General features: G+C 44.6%; 1 protein-coding gene across 1 annotated transcript in view; it reads right to left on the minus strand.

Moving 5' to 3' along the window:
• Window positions 1-21714, minus strand: part of LOC142989894 (CUB and sushi domain-containing protein 3-like) — a 246315-nt gene that overhangs the window by 82840 nt on the left and 141761 nt on the right. The window contains exons 6-7 of the mRNA XM_076139634.1: window positions 15940-16052; window positions 3379-3456 (exon numbers count right to left, since the gene is read on the minus strand). Of these exons, the coding sequence (XP_075995749.1) occupies window positions 3379-3456; window positions 15940-16052 (191 nt within the window). The remainder of the gene's footprint in view (window positions 1-3378; window positions 3457-15939; window positions 16053-21714) is intronic.

Below are 21714 nucleotides of genomic sequence, written 5' to 3' on the forward strand. Positions count from 1 at the left end.
ACTCACTTTGTTCACTTCAGAGAGAGGAAGGACAGATAAGGAGATATAGAAACCGGGGGCCGAGGAGGACACAGCACCTGGGTCAGGTCCCAATTCTCCCAGAATACGTCAGCAAGAACCTTAAACGGTGATCCGATCCGGTCAGAATCTCTATCTCTGACCAGACGACCCGACACGTGACTCCATCTCCATAAAGCCGATACGTCAGCACTCAACAGAAGCATTAGCAGTAATGAAGTAAGTAAGTAAGTATTTCTACACATTTCCGTCCCCCTGCCTGACAGGAATTGGAACGCTTTAATGAGATCAGAGTGAGAGTTAATTATTTCAACAATCTTTGAACTGGCTTCATCTTTCATTCACACCCATGAATGTAAAATTAGGCCACTCGGAGGATTTAACTGCTTTCCTGGAGTCGTTCGTCTTAATGTCTTGTGTCAGTCGGGTGTAACTGGAGGGAGAAAGCAGCTTGCTGTACTTTTCTTTATGTTCTTTTCTTGAGGAAACAAAAAAAAAACCCTATGGTGCAGTTTGATGTCTAAATGCATTGATTGATATTCAAATGGGAGAAAGAGAATAATGTGTGTGTGTATAGCAACGTCACAGCTTCGTGTTAAGTGTGAGGGCGGAAACACAAGCGATAAGTATGATTTAGTAAGTGTGTGAAGAGATTTAGCATTGGTTTGTTTGATGAGCGGAGGTTTCCAACACAAACTTCCTCCGAACGCGACCCGACCCTGCTGCCCAAACCTGGACCCCCGGGGACGTTTGTTCCATCTGACCAACATGCATGTACATGGTTAATCTATCAACCAACCCAGCAGGTGGGAGCGGTGTAAGAGTGTGTGTGTGTGAGTGTGTGTGTGTGTGTAAGTGTGTTACAGTAGTTTGTTGCTTTGTTGGAGCGGCTAATTTGGCCATCTGGTCTATTAAAACCATAACAGAGGGAGTGGTTACAGTATCAGTACTGTGCAGTGTCTCATACAGCACACACACACACACACACACACGACACAAACCTGCACACATATACATTAAGGCGCATATGTGCAGAAGTTTGTCATGTGTATACTGTACAGTTACACACACACACACACAGACACACACACACACACACACACACACACACACACACACACACACACACACACACGGGCACACACACACACACGTGCACACATGTGATATTTGTGCTTCAGTGAACAGTTGAAGAGTAAACCAACATCCCAACCAATCAGAGTTGGACTAATTAACATACAAATTAGCATCTGCAGAATCAAACATCAACCGTGACTCCACAACCTGTCAGGAAACCCGGGGACTCAGCCACAGCTTTGTCATCAAATACAATAGTACACACACACACACACACACACACACACACACACACACACACACAAGTACACACACAGAGGGCACAAGCACAGTAGAAATGGGAAAACAAGCCACTTAATGCAGCAAAAACATAAACATTATAAGCAAGCAATTACAAGCAAGCAACAAATCACATGATGAACCAAAGTGGACTCCATGATGTGTGTGTGTGTGTGTGTGTGTGTGTGTGTGTGTGTGTGTGTGTGTTCATCTGTCTGTATCTGGCATGTACATGTTTGAATATACTGTATGACCTTGTGTAATATGCCCTAATGTACTGTAGGAGTGTGTGTACTGTGTGTCTTTGTGTAGAAGTGCAAATATGTGCATATGCCTGTAGACTATCATGCATGAGTGTTTCTGTGAAATCACCCCGTGTGTGTGTGCGTGTGTGTGTGTGGTAAGGTGGGAAAGACACAGAGCTCATCAGTAGCAAGATTATCTGTAGCACATAAATGACTGACCTTCACACACACACACACACACACACACACACACACACACACACACCCACACACCCACACACCCACAGTGTGTGTGAGAGACCAGTAGTGAGGAGGAATAATGAGGAGAAGGAGGAAGAGTGAGGTGAATGTGAAAGACATGTGACACAGCAGAGGTTAGAGTGTGTGTGAGAGTGTGTGTAATGACGCCTTTTAGAAGCGATCCTTCAGTGTGTGGTTTTACTTTTAAGAGCGGAGACACTCCAAAGACTTTTTATTCATGTTGGGACAAAAAAGACTGATGAGCCATTAGCACCATGACACTTCAACTCCAGGGCGTCTCATTAGAGTTTGTTTCCAGCGCGTCTTATTCTTTGTGCTGATTGTAACTGATTATAGGAGGAAACTATCTAACACGGCACAGGAGAAGACAACTGTGGGTGGGGAGGTAGGAGTTGCATGGATTGGTTCTCAAACTGTGGCACCGGTTGCACCCTTGTTTATTAATGGGTTGGAGAATTCTACCACCAACCAAACCAGAGTGCGATCCTATTCTTGCTCTGATCAGTAGGAACAGTTCATTCCTGAGAATTGGCTCCCTAACACTTCCTTCACACCTAAATCCTTCTACTACACTTTCACATCGCCTGCTGTGTGTGTGTGTGTGTGTTTGTGCGTGTGTGTTTCTCCTGGGCCGAACAATCAATGCCTACTTCAGGTTTCATAGTTTTATTCAACACTATAATGACATTAAATAGCTCAGTCCAGCCCAAGTGCTCGCTGTTTACGTGCTCGCCTACTGTAACACGTCTAAACTGAGGTGTTTGCTGTTCAGGGCGTATTTGAGAACCACTGAAATATGATTTTTGTTGGTGGGGTTTTCAGTGTTCTCTATTTATTATAGATGCCTGAAAGAGCAAAGCGGCGTGAGGAAGATCCAATTGATGAGGAATTATCAAAGAAGCTACAAAAACAGCGTGCGGCTCTGCGATTTAAATGCAGAGAAGATTTCAAGGAAAGTACAGTTCGTCCTGGAGTGTCGGTGTGCGTGTGTGATGAAGAGGAGAGGAGAGAAGGGCAGTACACAGGATCACAACAACAGCTGAATCACATGACTGGAACACACCCAAAGCCAGCCAGAGCCAAGCATGATTACCGGAGCGAGGCGTGATTATTAAACATGCATGAACCCGAGACACTGACAAAAACAAACACGTAAAAAAAAAAACATCAAACAAGAAAGTCACAGCAGCGGCAGCAGCAGAGGAGCATCAGGCAGAAGCAAGACTCTCAGAAAGGCGGTGCTGCTTTCACACACTCTGGCAGGTAAAGGCGTCAGGTAGAGGCAGATTATTGACAGTGTGGTATGTTAGCAGGGTGCTCGGTGTTTGGAATCTGCGTTGAAAGCAACACAGCCTTTCTTTAAAAGAGACACAAACCACTCCATGCAAAAGGAAAAGGAAACCAAACAAGGAAACAAGGAATCAAAGGTCAGTCCAAGCCAAAGCCCAGCCATCACGTTAATTCATAGCCATAGTGAGATTAAAACGTGTGAACTCACGTATTGAAAACTTGTTGTTGGAGTCTTTGCCGGGGAATAATTTAACGCCCCGCGATTTAAAATCTACTGATCGCTTCACTGCAGAAGAGAACAGAAGACAGAAAGAAGAAAATCAGCAGGACAGATCGCATAAAAGAGAACAGAAGTGAAGATATCTAGGTTTTTAAAAGGAAATGGCCGATTCTTCTCTCTCTCTCTCTCTCTCTCAGTGTTGAGGAGGGAGAAGAGAGCGGCGTGGAATAATAAGGTCATGGAAGGCAAAATAAGTTTGAAACATGGTGGGAATGGAGGAAGAAGAGTGGGGAAGGAGAAGAGGGAAGCAGAGAGGAAGAAACAGTTGCATCATTCAAGGGTTTCTGCTCGTAAAGGTACATCAGATGTTTACATTTCAGCTGGAAGCCCTGCCCTCCCAAAAAAATTAAAGCTGCTAGAGGAAAATTGCAGCTTTAATCACAATAACAATAACACAGCTCTGCTATCAAAGCATTTCAGATGACGGCACATCAGGAAAAAAAACGCTCCCTTTAATCAGAGCAAATCAAGGACGAGCGTCGGAGGGAGCGGCGGCTCGACAATGCACTTGGCACCGTTCCATTTCGCTCACATCTTGGTCAAAAACCTTCAAAAACCAAAGAAATCTAATCATAATTTGACTCCCTTTGCTCTGTCAAAATGGATTCAACATCACCATAAATAATAAAAACACACTAATGCGTAGATCTTGTCCCGTATGACAAAGTAGAGTGACGGATCACCAAAGTAAACGTCTGATGGATGAGCTGACAGCCATCGTTTTCATAATGGGCCAACTAATCCAGTGAATGGTGACAAATGGCAGATGAGTTAATGTGCTACAATTATCCTAATGCTCAGCACACTGGCTGTAGAAACGCACATACATCAGTGTTATTCTATTTACCCCGCTGATGTTAAATCATGTGTGTTTTATGCCAACAATTATCCTAATGTTACAGCGGCTACACGCGTGCTCATATGTCAGAGGTACTCTACTTAGCATCTGGACGCTACGCCCGATCGATGAGCGTGTTCACAATTAATCTAATGTAAAGAGGCCGCACTCACACACACACCGCGTTGTGTTAAAGATACAACAGAATGATAGTTTAATGCGGTTATTATGACAACAGGGCACTAAAAAGCTCGATTACTGAATGAATCCTTGTTAGAAACGTGTAAATAAACCTGATGTGTATCGGCTGAGGCTGTAATCTGAATATTGCCTAAGTGCCAAAGTGTCAAACGTAGAAATGGACAAATAGGCGTTGCTACCAAGGTTTAAAAAGTTATTATAAAGTAAAGTTTGCTTCTGGGTGACGTCTGCTGCTCTTTGTAGCAAGCAGAGAGCTGAGTTAAATCTCAGATGGACATGGTAGATCACTTTCTGTCATGTGGCACAAATAAAAGATTCAATCACCTAAAGCACCCATAGTTCTCTCAGACTAAACAATACACTTTTCCTCCAGTGATATGATTCATGTTGATGTTTATGGGAGTTCTGCATAACAAAGCCCACAAACCGTGATGAGCCAATATCAAGTCCCTTTACTATTTTCGCCCCCCGTTAACGAGTCCCCTTCCAGCAACTCGTGTATCACAGCTGCTTACGAGTCCCTCAGAGCGACACACACACACACACACACACACACACACACACACACACACACACACACACACACACAGCTGTGGACAGCGTAACAGTCTGACAAAATACGAGGCCGTTCCTTCAGCCCACTGCTAGTTCATCTACCCAAAACCTAAAACTTGACAGCAATCCACCTACACGAGAAGAATGAGGCTTATTACTGCTAACACCCGTGTCATTCCTATTCAGAATGACGGAGCGCAAATGTGACATCGGATCCAGCGTCTGCCATCTGTCAGATCTAAGCTGGATCTTGGTGGATTTTGGTTAATGATAATAAATAGCAGCGACTCACACTTCCCACGCTCGCATGTTTTAGGGGTCACTTGTGGAGCATGTTGGAAACTGTGGGCTGAATACTGCATTTAGAAACAGAACTCCAAATCTATAGGGAAGAAAGTGTGAATTCTGTTCTCCTGCACTCTGATACACGACGCCTTTAGTCCACATGACACTGGATGGCTCACTCTACCATTATAAACGTCAGAAAGACTGTTGTGTTTGGAGCAAAAAGCCGCACTGTCACGACTCTTTGTTGTGCGTGCGGGGAGAGAACAGAGCTGACAAAAGTGTGTGCTGGATGTTTACGCCGCCGCTTTCAGATTAAATATCTGCAAATGCTCTAATTGTCAGGAAATTCTGAACGTTCATCTCCGGGTTTTTTGTTCTTTTTGTTCTTTTGGACAGCCCGGCTCTGATCCTGATCAAAGCATTCTAATCAGGTTTGAACATAGCAAACCCACCGCCGCCACCCTCATGTTTGGCATTCCACTCTGGGAATCTGGGCCAGAATAGTTAAAAGTCAAATTTGTTTGTACTTGTGTGCAAATTCATTGGTTGATTGGAGCCCCTGTTAATATGCATCATAAAACCTGCCTGGAGTAAATATGTATGAAAGTAAACACACCCATGGTAATATTCCCGCCTGAAACCAGCAGCTCAGCAGACAGCAGATGGAGGGGCAGCTGCATTTAGCCCAACGCTGGTTATGAACTAACATATTGCTTATTTAACAAAATCTTCCTGAGATAGGAAACCAATAAGCATATGCAGTATGTCAAGGAGGCTAAGGTGTCAGGATTCAACCTAAATTAAACATCAATTCCCTCATTACCAGGAAGACATGAAGGTTTAACACTGACAGTTAGAGCCACGATACCATGTGAACTCTGAGTAAAGTGGCGTCGATCACTTTGAAAGAGCTTCACCAACATCTGGGCTTGATGCTCCTAGCTTAGTTTGTGTTTTTATGCTCGCATAAGGGAAGCAAAGTGCTGCAGTGAACGCTGAGACGTGATCCCCAACCAGGACGGAGAAATCTGCAGTCGCTCTGTTACCAGGCAGATATGAGGCATAATGTCAGAGTGTGAGGATGTTAAGATGTGTTTGATATTCGTGTAGACTGCTGAGTTAAAGGCTCCATCATCCATCTCAGCCTATAATGAAGATGCTTTATTTTACGCCGGGACGCAACAGAAACTCATCGTGGCTCAAAATATATTAACTACAAACAACGAGCTCAACGGCTTCTGCATTATGTCTTGTATGGTGTTGCATTCATGGATCATATTTAACCTTAATTCATCAGTAATGTGCTTTTGATGCATTAAGCTGTCATGGTGGTGGTATGAATGAGCGAGCGGGCTGCTGTGCTCTCCATGTTCCCAACACTCCACAAGTCATTTTCTATCATGAATATATGGAAATAATGAGTACAATCAATGACTGAGGACAGTTGGCAGTGCTTTGGCATTCAATGAGCTACTTTGTAAGCGCAGACTAGTGATCACACAACATCGGCAAACTGTGTTTATGCAAACCGGCTGAATTAATTCCAGCCAGTATATTCAGCTACAGTAATGATCCCAGTGTTAATGGCCCTTTTGATGTATCAACAAGAGATTGCAACACGGTCCCGGTGAATTACAAGCACCCGAAATAATATAAAAGATGATAAAGGGGTAGTACGTAGATATATGAGGCCGTATCAACCCCCTGGGGCCTGCAGTGTCTCTGTGCCGGGGTTTGACTAATGGAGCTTTAGCCATGGCTGACAAGGAAAAAAGACCGGGGGATTTATTTACACAAAAAAAAGTCAATGGTTGTATTCACATGTACTAACTGCTCCATTCTTCCGGAGCTGTAATTACGCATAGAAAGTTACAATTAACATTCCAAGATGGGCGCCTGGGCTTTGATCACAGGCGGGATTAAGACGTCATGAGAGGCGAATCAAAGAGAGAGCGCGCAGGCTGCAGAATCCAATATATCAACCACCCTGAGGGCTGTACTGCCTCACTGGTGAATAATGTTTTCATACCAGTGGTTGACTGCTGTTTCTATTGTTCTGACTGACTGATTTCTGTTGCCGTGGCGTTGGCTGACTGATAACGCCGTCAGTTGATCATTATGAGCCAATCACATCCCTGCAGACACAGAAAGTCATGAATACGTAATGAAGAGAGATGATGGAAGGGCGTGATTGGTAGGTGGAGCCGCAGGGAAGGAAGCAGATTGTTCATACCTGACACACACACACACACACACACACACACACACACATGAAGACAGACGCCAGGGAGACAGGTGGACCAACACACACATTCACACCGCCACAAAAGCACACATAGAAGTGTAGCCTGTAGTTTGTGCATGCATATACAGTGTACACACACACACACACACACACTGTGGAAACACAAACAGCAGTGAGGAGAGATGTTGGATACATTAAAAATCTTGCGTAAATGCACACACACACACAGTGACACACTCCTGCATGCATGCAAACACACACACACACACACACACACACACACACACACACACACACACACACACACACACACACACACAGGTGTTGAGGGTGTAGGGTGTGTGTGTGTGTGTGTGTGTAGGGTGTTGGACATCGGCGCTGAGCACCTGAGGAGTGTGTGGGCAGAATGCATAATGAGCGTAACGTGCAGCATTTGTTATTCCCCAAACACACAGGATATTATTTCCTATTGCATTTGGACAGAACCCACAGAGAAACAAGTAAACACAGAGCAATAAAGAGACAGTAAACATTGATAATTAACAAAGGGAGGGAAGCTACTTTACTGCTGCTCTAGAAGGAGAGCCATGCCTCCAACTAATCATTAATGGCTCAAATGAAGACGCTTTATGTCAACAAACTTTAAATGAAGTAGTTGTTCTGCCTGTAACGCCAAATGAATACTTTGAGATTGCGGTTGAGCAACACCAAGAAGAGAAGGTCAATGAACTCTGGCCACAAAGGGGCAGCCACAACAACCGGGAATGAGGGTTAGGTCTCAAAATGCCTCGGTGGAAACGTTGTAGATTAAGGTTTATTTTTGTTATTATTTATCGTGTTTAGAGGAGAGAGTCACAGCTGAGGTCGACTTTCATTAAGCTGTTTGTGGAGGGACAAGCAGCTGCCATTCTAAATCATTTCAACTTTTGGATGCCGACGCAGGCAGCTGATGGAGGTGCTACCCGGAATTCAATCAGGGTGACGGCTGAAGGTCAAGAGGGGCCTCGGCCTCCTTTGTCTGACAGAGCCGGTCCATCCAGTTCTGCACAGTCCATCACATTTGTGTCCGGGCCGCTCCTGGATTAGTTCCATTAAGGTGTAATCAGACACTTCTGGATCGCTTCCAAAACTTCAGATAGACCTTTTCATCCGGCGTCAGAGCTCACTGCACCTAAAGCCTCTTCCATCAAGAAACATCTACCGCTCGCCCTTTATTCCACGCTGCCGCCGCCGCCGCCACATTTATTTGGCATTTCCACCGTCAGCTTTGATGAACCGCGAACGAATTTGGCAGCAAACAGTTGAAAAGCGAGGCAAGGCCCTGGCACAGGTTCCCACATCTAAGAGGGCTGTTTGGCGTTCAAATCTTTTTCTTAAAAAGGGGCTAAGGTGCCAAAAACATGGTGTGTTCAACATGACTGTGATGTGAAACAATAGGAGGGAGCAGGTTCTGCGAGGGACTCAGGGACTCTGTGATGCTTTCATGCCTCACATTCTCTTGTTATTTGTGATGGCGAGCACCATTCAACACGTGAAAACAAGTAAATCTTTGAGGTTTGAGAGGGAATCTTCCAGCACAGATGCAGCACTCCAGATCCTCAGAGGAGCCTGTGTTTATCTCTCTGAAATACGTCCCTGCCACCACATTTCACTCTCCAGCACTGCGGCCATTGCTCTAAAACCAAAACAGACATTCCCTACATTTCTCCCTTTGATTTGTAAGAGTTGCACTTGAGGTTCAAGTTAATTTCCTGCCTTTTAATCTAGGGAACATGTTAACGCTACACTGTGACATTTACTGACTTTGCAGCGTTGTCAGAATCTCGCCACGCTCACTTTTCTGCCCCTTCCACTTCCCACTTTCTGTAATGTTAATGTTCATTAATAAGAGACGGACATTATTTCTCGGTGTTCAGACTGAAATTCGTACGGTAAATGGAACCCCTGGCAACCATTCAACGGGCCGGATGGCTGGCTGAATGACCCACTAACTGGCTGACTGCCAGACTGAATGGCTGACTGACTAGACACTCAAGGCTTTTACCTGACACTGTTAACCGAGCTACTTACAGTAAGTGCAACAGTAGTAAAATCTTGATTGACCGGCGGATCGACTGGACGGCTCAGTGAGTGACAGTTTCAATGTGGGCCTTTAGAGGTCCGGGGTGCGCCGGAGTGCAACTCAAATGTACAAAATGCAGAGAAATAGGGACAAAGAGGAGGAGATCGTCTCATTTCTTCATCCATCAACGCATCACCTGATACAGCCTACACACCAACACATAATCTGCTCTCACTCTCAGTTCTTTCACTCTCTTTATGTTGAACTAATCACAACTTTCACCTTGTTGAAACCATTTTTATCTACAGAAGTAATTATCTGTTTTACACTCACATCTCTTTAAAGTCTACCCAGGGAGAAGAGCTGCAAATGAGCTTTGAGCAAGAAGCCTGAGACACAATACACCTGTGACATTATGAGACAAAGTCCTCATCTAAAGTCCCTGTAAAACCACACAATAGAAGTGATAAAGTGATCTTAGTTGAGAGTTTAACAGGATAAGCAGCTCACAGTGATGATGTGATGATCTTATGAGTGTCCCGTATGAATGAACGTGTCTCTTCTCTTCTCGTCTCTTCCTGATCAAAGTTGACAAATCTAAAGGTGGAACGGTGTTGAGGACTTTGTGTTTATTTGTCATCACGGCTCACTGGTTTCTAGCTTTAAGGGAGAACTCTTCATATTCTTTTTTCTTTTTCAAATTATTATTTAAAAGGCACGATGACTGAGAACACATTCCTATTTCCAGCTGCAGCCTGCGGGTGTATTTGCTGGGGATGAGAGCAAACTGTAATACACACAGACACATCTGGGTGCTGCCTCGTTCCATCAGGGCTCCAGACTCACGCCGGCCGAGCAGCTGGGTGTCGGCGCGGGTTTTTGTTGTGTTTTCTTTGCTCAAGGGAACTTTGAGCATCACTCTTTAATCATAAGAAGGTTCCCTCCCTGCCGATCCACAGATTCAAACCTATCTTCAGATTCAAACCTATCTTCCACAATCGAAACGAGGACCCTTGGAAGTTACGTGCGTAGCAAAAAGATGAAGCTTTCTTTCCCATGAATAATTAAAAATGTGATGGCGGTTCAATGAGAGTGAAGCCTTTGGGTTTAGAACTGTAATTGCAGTAGAAAAGTCTCCACTGGCGTCAGATTTCCTTGGGATTTGATAGATTTAGAAGTTCTTTTCTGTTATTTTAATCAACTTTGAGGGCTGTTTAACATCCCTGCTCCAGATCCAGATCTCCTTTAAGGCCCAGATGTGGTCGAGGGGATCGGATCTCACCTGGAATTCCACAGAACTTTTCCCTGACTTCTTGGAAACCCCTACATAAGTCAGTGAGAGTGTATTATTAGAGTACGGGGCTCCCAGGATGAGAGGCCGCATGGCCATATAACACGGTCTGAGCATTACCATGTTTAATGTTGCAGCGCTCCCAGGGTGAGAGGCTGCGTTCACTCCCATTTCATCCTGCATGCTTCAAAACACACACACACACACACACACACACACACACACACACACACACACACACACACACACACACACACACACACACACACACACACACACACACACACACACACACACACACACACACACACACACACACACACACACACACACAAATCCCCAGTTTTCTATTTTCGGGTGAAGTGAATCTTTAAATATTTCACATTTTGGCCGTGAGTTGGAAAGCATTTAGTGCAGCTCGGAGACGCTGATGTAGCTGAATAATTACTCAGCTTCAATTAAACATGCTAATGCCCACTTAAGGGTTGTGAATGTATTAAGCAGTGAAGAAGAGCGGAAAAAAGCAACGGAATAATGCACGACAGCTGAAACAAAAGGGCCACATTTCCTCAACACTCACCGCCTTTTTTAGGTGGAAATGTGCAAAATAGTGCCTCCCTGTATTTACCGAGGGGCCTGGCTGAGTGTTTAGGACCTGCCAAGTGACAGAAAGTGAGTGTTTGGGTTCATGCATTATCTATTTAGAGCATTTCTTATGTATGACCGCAAAATTATGGAAGGAGGGAGGGATGTGGATTCATTTAAACACTCGGTAGAAATGATTTATCTCATCGCTGCAGGAGTGGAAACAGCACCCGGGATGAGCAAGTGTAAACGTGAAGACACACAAAGAGAGAGAGAGAGAGAGGGAGAGAGAGATCAGCTCACTTTGCATTCAATTAAATATCAGACTTTTCAGACTTTTTCCTCTGTACTCGCCCTCTCGACTTCATTTCATCGTTCCGTTCCCTCGGTAAAGCGAGCAGCAGCCTGTGAGGAGACGCTGCTGCGCTCCGTCGCCTCACACAGATGCGTCACGGTGTGTGTCCAGTGTGCAGCAGCTGATCCTTATTAGCGGTACTTCATTCAGATTAGTGACCTGCGTCTGTGCTCCTTCTCACACACATCAGTGTTAGGAAATAGCTCGGAAAATTGAGGAACTGCGAGGAAAGCGGAATTTAACATCGATTTGGGTTTTTTTTTGTAAATATGCCCCTAATTTCCCACTCGAATATTTAACATATGCATAAAAAGTATATAATGAACTTCCTAAGATTCATGGATATTTGGTCAGAGTTATAAATACTGGCAGGAGTAAGATTGGAGGACTAAAATGTAAATGATGTAAACAGTTTCCCTCTAACAAGCACACAGTGAGTCTTGGGCTGAGAGATGTGAATTGAAATGTTTAATTCCCCCTAAATTAGGTCTGGGAAACATTTAGCCTATGGCGCGTCTAAAGCATTGCCAGTGTGAATCATTGTGAAATATCTAATAAGCGCGCAAATGGACAATTAACTCGTTAAATTTCCTCTCCCTGTGTAAAGGAGCTGCGGGCTTTGCAATGTGCAACGGCGGAACGCCACAAAACGGCCTTCTCGTCTCCTGCCTCCCAAATCAGCCGCCCATCCACGCTGGCTCTCTGCACACTGAGCCACAACAGCCATTTATGGTAGCAGGACATTAACAACCCAGTGTTAAAACCTCAATGTTTAGCCAAGACTCCCTGCCAAATGATTACACCCCCTGAACGCCCCCTTTACTCTCTCTCTCTCTCCCCCTCTCTCTCTCTGTCTCCACCTGTTTCTCTCCATCTATGATTGCGTCCCTCTGGATGGCGCCTTCTCCTTCAATCTGTTCTCTGGACCCGTTCTCTTTGTTTTACAGCCTCCCCTCTCTTTCTCTGTTATTCTTCCGTTGATGAGCTCTGTTTCTCTCTGCCTCCAATCTCTAAACATTTGGAAATAAATCATTCAGGGGACATTATTAATGCATAACCTCATGATTTGGGCAGCAAATTATAAGCTGAGAGGCTGACCTATAACACACACACACACACACACACAGGCTGTCCAGCTGGCCGGTGGCACCTACAGCCAAGCGTCTCCCTCTGAGGTTTCATAGCAGCGTCTTACAAACTGATCTCACCCTGCCAAAGCAGATTTGTTCATTTAGTCACTCTGAGACTCATTCGGAATTGTTTTCATATGGTGCTAAACTAAACTAACCCGGCCCCGGAGCTTTGCCCTCCTAATTCATTCTTCTACGGACAAACAGAAACTAGTACAGCAACATATGGTGAAGTACGGAGGGATGGAATTACAGGCAGAGCAAGGAATTGTTGACTAGTATGAAGTGGAACAGTTTGTAATAAAGCAAGTAGAGAAGCAACCTGAGCAATGCAGCACTTTGCTTTACATTTAGTATATTTCAGTATAATATTAGTAGTTTGTGGTCATTTAAGTGGTTTTCTACTGGTTTCTACACGGTATGAAATCAATAACAGATCCATAATCAATACTCTCCTATTGCCAATGAAAGAAGATTGATGCTGTTGTTGCTCGATCAAGAATTGACGTTATATTTCTGTGTTTCTAACTGGTTTATGTGAGATGAAACTCTGTGATGCTTCAGAGCCAATAGCTAATCAATGAGTTAATGATCAATGAATATATGTGTGAGAGAAGTCGTCTCAATCTGGACTTTATTCCCAATTATCGCAACTCAAACTCTCTTTCCGACAACTGGCAGGGAAATGCAGATGACTGACAGCGGACAGGAAGTAGCCAATCAATCACAACCTTGTTAAGAACTCTCGCTAATTAATCAACTCAGGCGCCGGACTGACAGCACTCATCAGCATGTTGACTTTTGAATCAGTTAAGATCAATTCGGATCAATTAAACCAATTAACAGCAAATCTCCAAGGGAGTGGCCAGGGTGTCTGTCAAAGGCTGAACGTCTGATAGAGACGCAGGGACAAGCGGGGGAACGAGGAGAGCACGGTGTGAGAGGACGAAGAAGAAGAAGAAGAAGAGGCGGCAGAGGATAGAGGTTTAGTAATGAAGGGAATTTAAAGAATCAATTAATTTTAATTTAAAGTTAAATTCTAATTAAGGTTCTCCATATAAGCATATTAATAATAATTTAGTTTATTAAATTAAAGCTTACATCATCAGTATGTAGTGAAAGAAACCATAACAACAATATCTTCAATTATTGCCAATTTCCAAGTGGCAACGTGACAAATTGATAACTATCGCTTTCAAATGTGAGTGGAAATCATTCTACACTGAATCCTAAATATGAAATACGTACGTTGGCTGTCTGAGAGAAACATCTATAATTTCAAACATCCATAAAAGTTCTGCTAAGACGGCGACAGCCCCGTTCAGCAAATAACTATAATTACTGTCAACGGCAGCCGCAATTGTGAGCAGACCACAAACCGGAGTGTGTGTGTGTGTGTGGGAAGGGGAGGGGGAGGGAGAGGGAGCAGGAGGGGGACTACTTGAGTGTAAGTGCGAAGAAGAAGATGATGGTGGAATGTAAGAAGATGGGCGGGATGGGAGGAGAAAATGAGGCACAGTCAGATTGCTCCATCAAACGTTGTGTTGGGAAGTGTTGGTCCTTTCCCACACGTGTAACAGTTTGTTGCTGAGACTCTTCCAACACACACATAATACATCTATCTGCTCTAAAACCACTCTAATCGGTGCCGGTTGTCAGGACGACGCATGACACAGGCTGCCCTTTCTTCTTCAGAGGCGTGGCAGGAGTCTTGTCAGTAATCAGGCGCCGTGCTACCAAGGTTACCTGCGTGTGTGTCATCTTGCTTCTAACACATCTCCAACTAAACAAACGGAACAAAACGCAATTTTGCCAGCAGTCGTTGCCTCATTTCTCTGAATAATCAATAAAAACATTTCCTGTTGGAATGTCAACAGGAAGCTGGGGTTGCGATCCCCCAGCAGCACCTTCCCCTCTCTGATGCCTCTGAGGCTCGACGGCAGTAAATCCCAGCGTCCATGAACCCAATAAAACTCTACATTATTGGGTTTCATATTGAGTTCCTGGCAGATTTGTAATGCAGAAGAAAGCCAAGATTGATGTTTTCGCATAGGATCAAGATGTGGCGCTCGACATCCTGGTCCCCGTGTTTTCCCAAGGCCGTCACTTTGAACTACGACCAACACGTTTCCATTATTCGGCCATTTGTCTCCAACAGGTTTTAATGAATTATAGATTGATGTGATTGGCCGTAGAGGACGCCAGGCTGGACCGCTAATGTGGCTCCTTCTCTTCATCTTATCACCACAGGTGTGTCACACAAACACACACCCCCCTCTGAGCCCAGACTGGACTTTATATGCACCACTGACTCACAAAAAAAGTGTTTTAACTAAGCAGACTGTGAAACATCAAGAGGAGATCAGCGGCTGAAAGGGAACATGGGGAGGAAGAAGGGAATCAAACCCTTATCTGCTCTCGTCCGTCAACGCTGGGTTTGTTTGATTCGCTCGTCTCTCATTGCCACTGGTGGGAGACATGGAGACTGTCGAGCCAGTTTCTCCAATGTTTTCCCACCAGTTTGAGTTCGTGTCACGACTCAGTAACTCGGTGTACGAGCAGCTACCCGAGAGAGAGAGAGAAGGAGGTAGAGAGAGAGAGAGGTAGAGAGAGAGAGAGGGATGATGTTTGTGAGAGAAAATGCAGTAAGAGAGCAATACTGGAGTCAACAAGCGTAATTAAAGTGTGTTAAAGGCAAGATGATGGGGAGAAATGTCAGTTGAAAGGAAAGAGAACTGAACAGGAAGCAGGGAGAAAAAAAATAGGAGGAAACAAAGAAAAGGTGGCAAAGAAGCAGAAAGAAAAGCCTGAAAAACAACCGGCATCAACAGAATCATCTCGTCACACAAGGTCACAAACCAGCTCTTTCTATACGTGCACGTATACGTTTGGATTCTTGCCCAGTGTGTGTTTATCTAATCACATAGTACCTATCTTACCTTGATAGTGTGCGCTGAAACCACGGTAACGGTGGTTGCCGTCAGTCACAAAATGCAGCCGCAACCAGTTCTTGTTGCTGACAATCGGAGAGGGAACGTTACCGCCCGACAGCCTGTGAGAGAGACAGAGGGGACATGGTCAGACATGGAACATGGACGAGTGTGTGTGTGTGAGGATCAATCTAAATGTAATGATTGTTGCACCTCAAGACACACAGGCAAATACTGAGGCTTCTCAATTTCCAAGGAGTGTGTAGAACAAGATGCTCCAGCTGTAAAAGTGTCACTGCAACAATGGTGAGAGCAGCCTGAAGGAGAGGTTTAACCCATCATGTGTGTGTGTGTGTGTGTGTGTGTGTGTGTGTGTGTGTGTGTGTGCGCGCAAGAGGGACAGAAAAAAACAAACTGAATAACATAAAGGGGGTTAGAGTAGTAAAGGTGTCATTAGCAACCAATCCATTACTACCCTTTAGGCCTAGTTTAGACAATCACGTGTGTGTGTGTGTGTGCCAGTGTGTGTGTGTGTGTAGCTACTGTCAGGAATAGAATGAGTAGAAAGTCTATTGTGTCCATAATTACACAGAGTGAATTACAGTGTCAGGCTTTCACTTCTCACACACACACACACACACACACACACACACACACACACACACACACACACATACACACTCGACATAAGCGGTGTGCTTGTGAGCAGCTCCGGTGGACTAACGGGGGATTACGTCTTTGTGCCTCAGCAGAACTTAATGAGGGAGGAAAGTGCAGTTTTCATTCACTCCTCTGGTCAGGATTCACACAGACGGAGAGAAACTCAAACTTTACTCCTCAGACTCAACCACTGACTTCACATATCACGTCCAAACTCTATAAGATAATGGTTCAAAATATTTTTGGTAAATTATCATATACGTCTTGATCAGAAGAAGCCAATTAGCATTCGTTTATAAATCCATACACAGATCTTCCACCAGAGGGCAGCATCAAACACACACCATCCTCCGATTCCATCCTAAAGGTCTCGGGCAATAAATGTGTGTGTTTAGTGAATTTCAGTTTCTGCTCTATGTAGATTTGGTTGAGCTCTCAGTCACGGGGGATTTCCCCTCTCGCTCGTCTTCCTAACCTTCCTCACACCTGTGTAAAGACTATTCTCCCCACTCCACCGGGCCAAAGTTTGTATCTTATTTGCACAGAGCGTTTAGCAGCTGAGCAGATATCCGCCGTGGCTGAATTACACGACACTCTCTACTAACGCCCTCTGCTAGACGGCGATACCGTACGACAATACCGGGCCACTCTGTGCGGCGGGCCAGCTAATGTACTGAGAGGCCTTTGATAGAAGACAGAACTCGCAGATAGGACTCAATTTGCAACTCTTTCATCAACTCAGGAGGATAAGACTCCTCCTAATTGGCAGAGAAGATGAAGAAGCCTCTCGTGGTCGGCAAAGTGAGTCGTGCGGCGCTGGCAAAGCATCAGCGGACGTGACTGCCTTCCATTTGATGAGAATTAAAGTCCCCTTGCCTCCACAACTTTAAATGTATGCTTTCAAATACAATCTGCACCGGCAATAACGCCCACCCCACACACACACACACACACAACCGGCCTCTTCCGTTACATCTGCCGCTTGATTCACGGCACTTTCATCCCGTAAAATCGCCCAACAGGTGCCGTTTGTCTCCAATTATATTGTGTTGTTGACTTGTTGTAGCCACGGTGACCATTGAGTGTTTTTATGCTCACCTTGGTACATAAACACACACGCCGTAATGTAAAGCATGGATTTGACTGCCCTGTTCATGTTCACCCGTCTCCTCCCATAAACCTCTGCTGTTAACCTTCCTATTCTTGTTCATCATAACACACACACACACACACACACACAATGTAATGTCACTAACACCCGTACCCTCTAATAACAGCAGTATAATCTGTTAAAGGAATAAAAGTAGAGCACCGGTGAACACAGGAATGCTGAGCAGGTGTTTTACTAAGTGTGTGTGTGTGTGCGTGTGTGTGTGTGAGAGAGGGTCACCTTGTGCCCTAGATCAGTAGGATCCTCTGATGTCTGCCATTAGTCACACACACCTTCTCACCTCTCCAACAAACATGTGTCCACCCACCCACACACACACACACACACACACACACACACACACACACACACACACACACACACACACACACACACACACACACACACACACACACACACACACACACACACACACACACACACACACACACACACACGGGCAAGGCTTCTTTGTTTGTTTAGCTACATGAACAGAACAGAAATGCCCTCAATCTTCGTCTACATCATATGAGATAAAGAAGAAGAGATTCACTGGAGGGTTGAAGGTAATGCGGTTAAGTCGCTGCATCGGCGTAATTTGTTGAAATTGTATCATTAAGTTTGTTAGAGATCCCAGTGCAGCTCAGCGTCGGTTGTTGGATTGTTTGATTCTATTAGTCTCATCTCTATCAATAAATAATACATTACACACTCCAGAGTATGAAGCTTATTCTTGTAAATCACATTCAGAATGACTGAGCAGACAGATTCAAACCCCCCTCCCCTCTAAATCCACCCTGAATGGCTGTATTAGCAGTAAAGGAGATGGAGGCGGATCAGACGCCGGACGATACTGCCAAGCGACAGTGTGTGTGTGTGTGTGTGTGTGTGTGTGTGTGTGTGTGTGTGTGTGTGTGTGTGTGTGTGTGTGTGTCTCTAGACGAACATCTTACCGATACTTGGAATCATAAACAGCACGGGAAAGAGCATAAAACGGGGAAAAATGAATTTATCTGGAACCCTGATCGGGGGGAGAGTGAATCAGTGCTTGAATGAAGAGGAAATAAGAGAATTAGAGCTGGCAGGGAGCAGATAAGTTGAAATATTTTCCCCGGCTGCAGCACAGATTGTTGATACAAGCGCTGATTTTCCAAGCAAACACTTTCTGATGCAAAACAGATCAAATCTAAATCAATTCTGCCTTTCTGTTGCTGGCGTTTTGTTTTGTTTGTAATGTAAAACCACCACAACGGTCAATTCCATTTCCATCAGTTTAGAGTCAATTTTCTTGCTGTTGTTGCTCGTGTTTGATCATTTTGCGCCTCCGGAGGAACCTGTTTGTGTGTGTGAAGGTTGTGTTTATGTAGATCAGGCTGAGGAGTCGTTCTGGCGCTCACTTGTTTGTGTCAACGCCACCTGAAAGTGAATACAGGGGTTTTACATTCAGCCTGAAGGTGGCGCTGTAGTTACAATTCTGACATTTGACCTTTAGAATGTTATAACTTTTGAACAGTAAGTTATAGAATTCCTGGATTCCTTGGATTGATTATCTATCCACGACTACTAAGGACTGGATTTTGACACATCTGGTCCAAGTCAGACCAAAGCAATATCTTTGTTTTGCCACAAAAGCTGAGTGGGCGTGGCTTATTCTACATACAGTACCTCATGAATGAATCGGCCAATTGTAACCATTGTAACACATCCTTCGACCTGATGGTGGCGCTACACACGACAACAACAACAACAGTGAGATTCTGATTCTGCCACAATAAACTTGCTTCTCTGTGAGTGTGTGTTGTGTGTGTGTTGTTGCTTGTGTGTGTGGAGGTTATAAATGCTGCCAGGTGTCGATAAAGACAGATTCAGATTCTTCTAATGAGGGAAATGCGACAGAGGTATTAAAGGATGGCTGGAGTGTAATCACACACACTGCACTTGACTGTGCTGTAATTGGGCCGAGGCTATGAATAATATAACATGCCTCGGAATTCCAGGCACAAAGTATACTTTACTTAAACTGCTGAGTCAGATTCCTCTTGCCAATGATTCAGAAATTGCAGCTGCATTTCCATCCGCTCAGACCGCTGCTTCTTATCACACACACGCACACACACACACACACACCAGTGCAAAGATGAAATTCTGTGTGTTGAGTCGGACACACACAGAAATCTTTTCATGTAGTTTACTGAGTTACATCTTCAGAGATTTTAATCTGCTACATATTTAAATGCTCGTCTAAATACATTTTTGAAAGTGAATAATGCAGTCAGCTCTAGATGCAACCCTCCTCCTCCTCTTCCTCATCGTCTATTCATCCAGCTCCAGCCACTTTGCCACTTTAACACCGTGCTGCACCAAAACTACACACAGGCCCGGTCACGCCCGCATGCGTTTGTTTCCTGAGGGATTGTACTCGCGACTGAGATTGCTCCCATTTTCAGACAAATAAGGCAACAGAGCGAGACAGGTAACAACGCTACCGAGAGCCTAACCAGCGCCCGGGAAACACACACACACACAGCACCTCGTTTTTAGAGAGACTGGTGACGCCGGCTAACAGGTATCACCTTGTTTACTGAGTATGATGCCATTTATGTGTTTCTACTCAAAGATGCCTAAAGGCTACAAAGTGAACCTGTAATAAGCATAAACATGAGGCCATTATAGTTTACGGTTGTAGGTTCTTCTTCTCTTCTCTCTTTTACCCTCTGCTGGTCCCACATGGTTGTTGGTCGTTCCCTACACTTCCTTCCTCTGGGTCGCACATATTATTCATGTTTACAGCTCTTAATTCAGTTCCTGCTATGACATCATTACCCAGAGTGCATCATTAAGGGTACAGTGTGTGCATATTCAATCTGTTCCAATATTAAAAAAGGAATTAAATCATAAATCTATACGTAGAGTGTGTGTACGTGCCGCTGAAGAAAGGTTTAATTAGAGAAATCTCTCTTGCAACAGCGGCTGAGAGGCTACAGCAGGAAGACGGTGATCAGAAGGTCAATAGTTTGGCTTCCACAGCAGCAGGGAGATGGCTCTTTTTTTTTGGCCTTTTTCTCCGCTCAGCTGCTCTGGAGCACAGCCACGGTTGCAGGTCTCCACAAAGGTGACTGAATATGCAGTGGTGCAGTGCTGAGGAAAGTTAATGTATGCTGATAAATAGCTTTAAATTGTTGAATGTTTCCGGCCATAAACTGCTTCAAAAAACAGCTTTCTTGAGGTACAATGAATCAGGAGGATTGCATTACAGAAATCCATCTGGGTAATCTGAAAGCATTATTAAGTCCTTCATCTATCCTGATGGATTCTGTCTGTGACTCCTCCATGTTCTCCCAAGGTATGTGCTGTAAAAGCACTTTACAGCAGCATGAGGATTATAGATCACATGGGCTCCAATGAGGTTTTTTCTTTAATAGCACGACCTGACAGGAGGTCCCACTCTGTGATTTATGATGATGAGGTAGGCGTGATATGCACCGGGTGAAGCCGGCGACCAACAGTGATCCTCAATGCAGCGCACGCAAGAATTATAACAGCGGAGGATCGTTCAGACGAGATGGGGATCTTAGCTTCCTTCAGCACAAAGACCAGATCAGAGGCACGGCAGAGAGCGGAGATCTCTGTGTGTGTGTGTGTGTGTGTGTGTGTGTGTGTGTGTGTGCTCAAAAGACACACACTGATCTGAGAGGAGGACAACGTGGCTAAAAGTCAAAATATCTGGACCTGTCAGGGAATCCAGCTCCTCTTGTTTCTGTGAGTAGTTGAGACCAATCGGGATTATAATGTGTGACAACGGCTACAATAGCTTCTGTCTGAAAGCCCCAGTGTTTCACCTGAGAATGGCAACACAATGAAACATTAATTAACAGTTTGATTAGGGGGATTTCCGGGGGAATATATTCAACATCGACGGATGTCACGCAAAGCTTTAATCTAAAGTTTGGAGAGCCTGAAGCGATATTACAGAA

Source organism: Genypterus blacodes, unplaced genomic scaffold, assembly GCF_046128005.1.
Source record: "Genypterus blacodes isolate CSIRO-AG114 ecotype Tasmania unplaced genomic scaffold, CSIRO-AGI_Gbla_v1 ptg000438l_1, whole genome shotgun sequence".
In the NCBI taxonomy this organism is placed as follows: domain Eukaryota; kingdom Metazoa; phylum Chordata; class Actinopteri; order Ophidiiformes; family Ophidiidae; genus Genypterus; species Genypterus blacodes.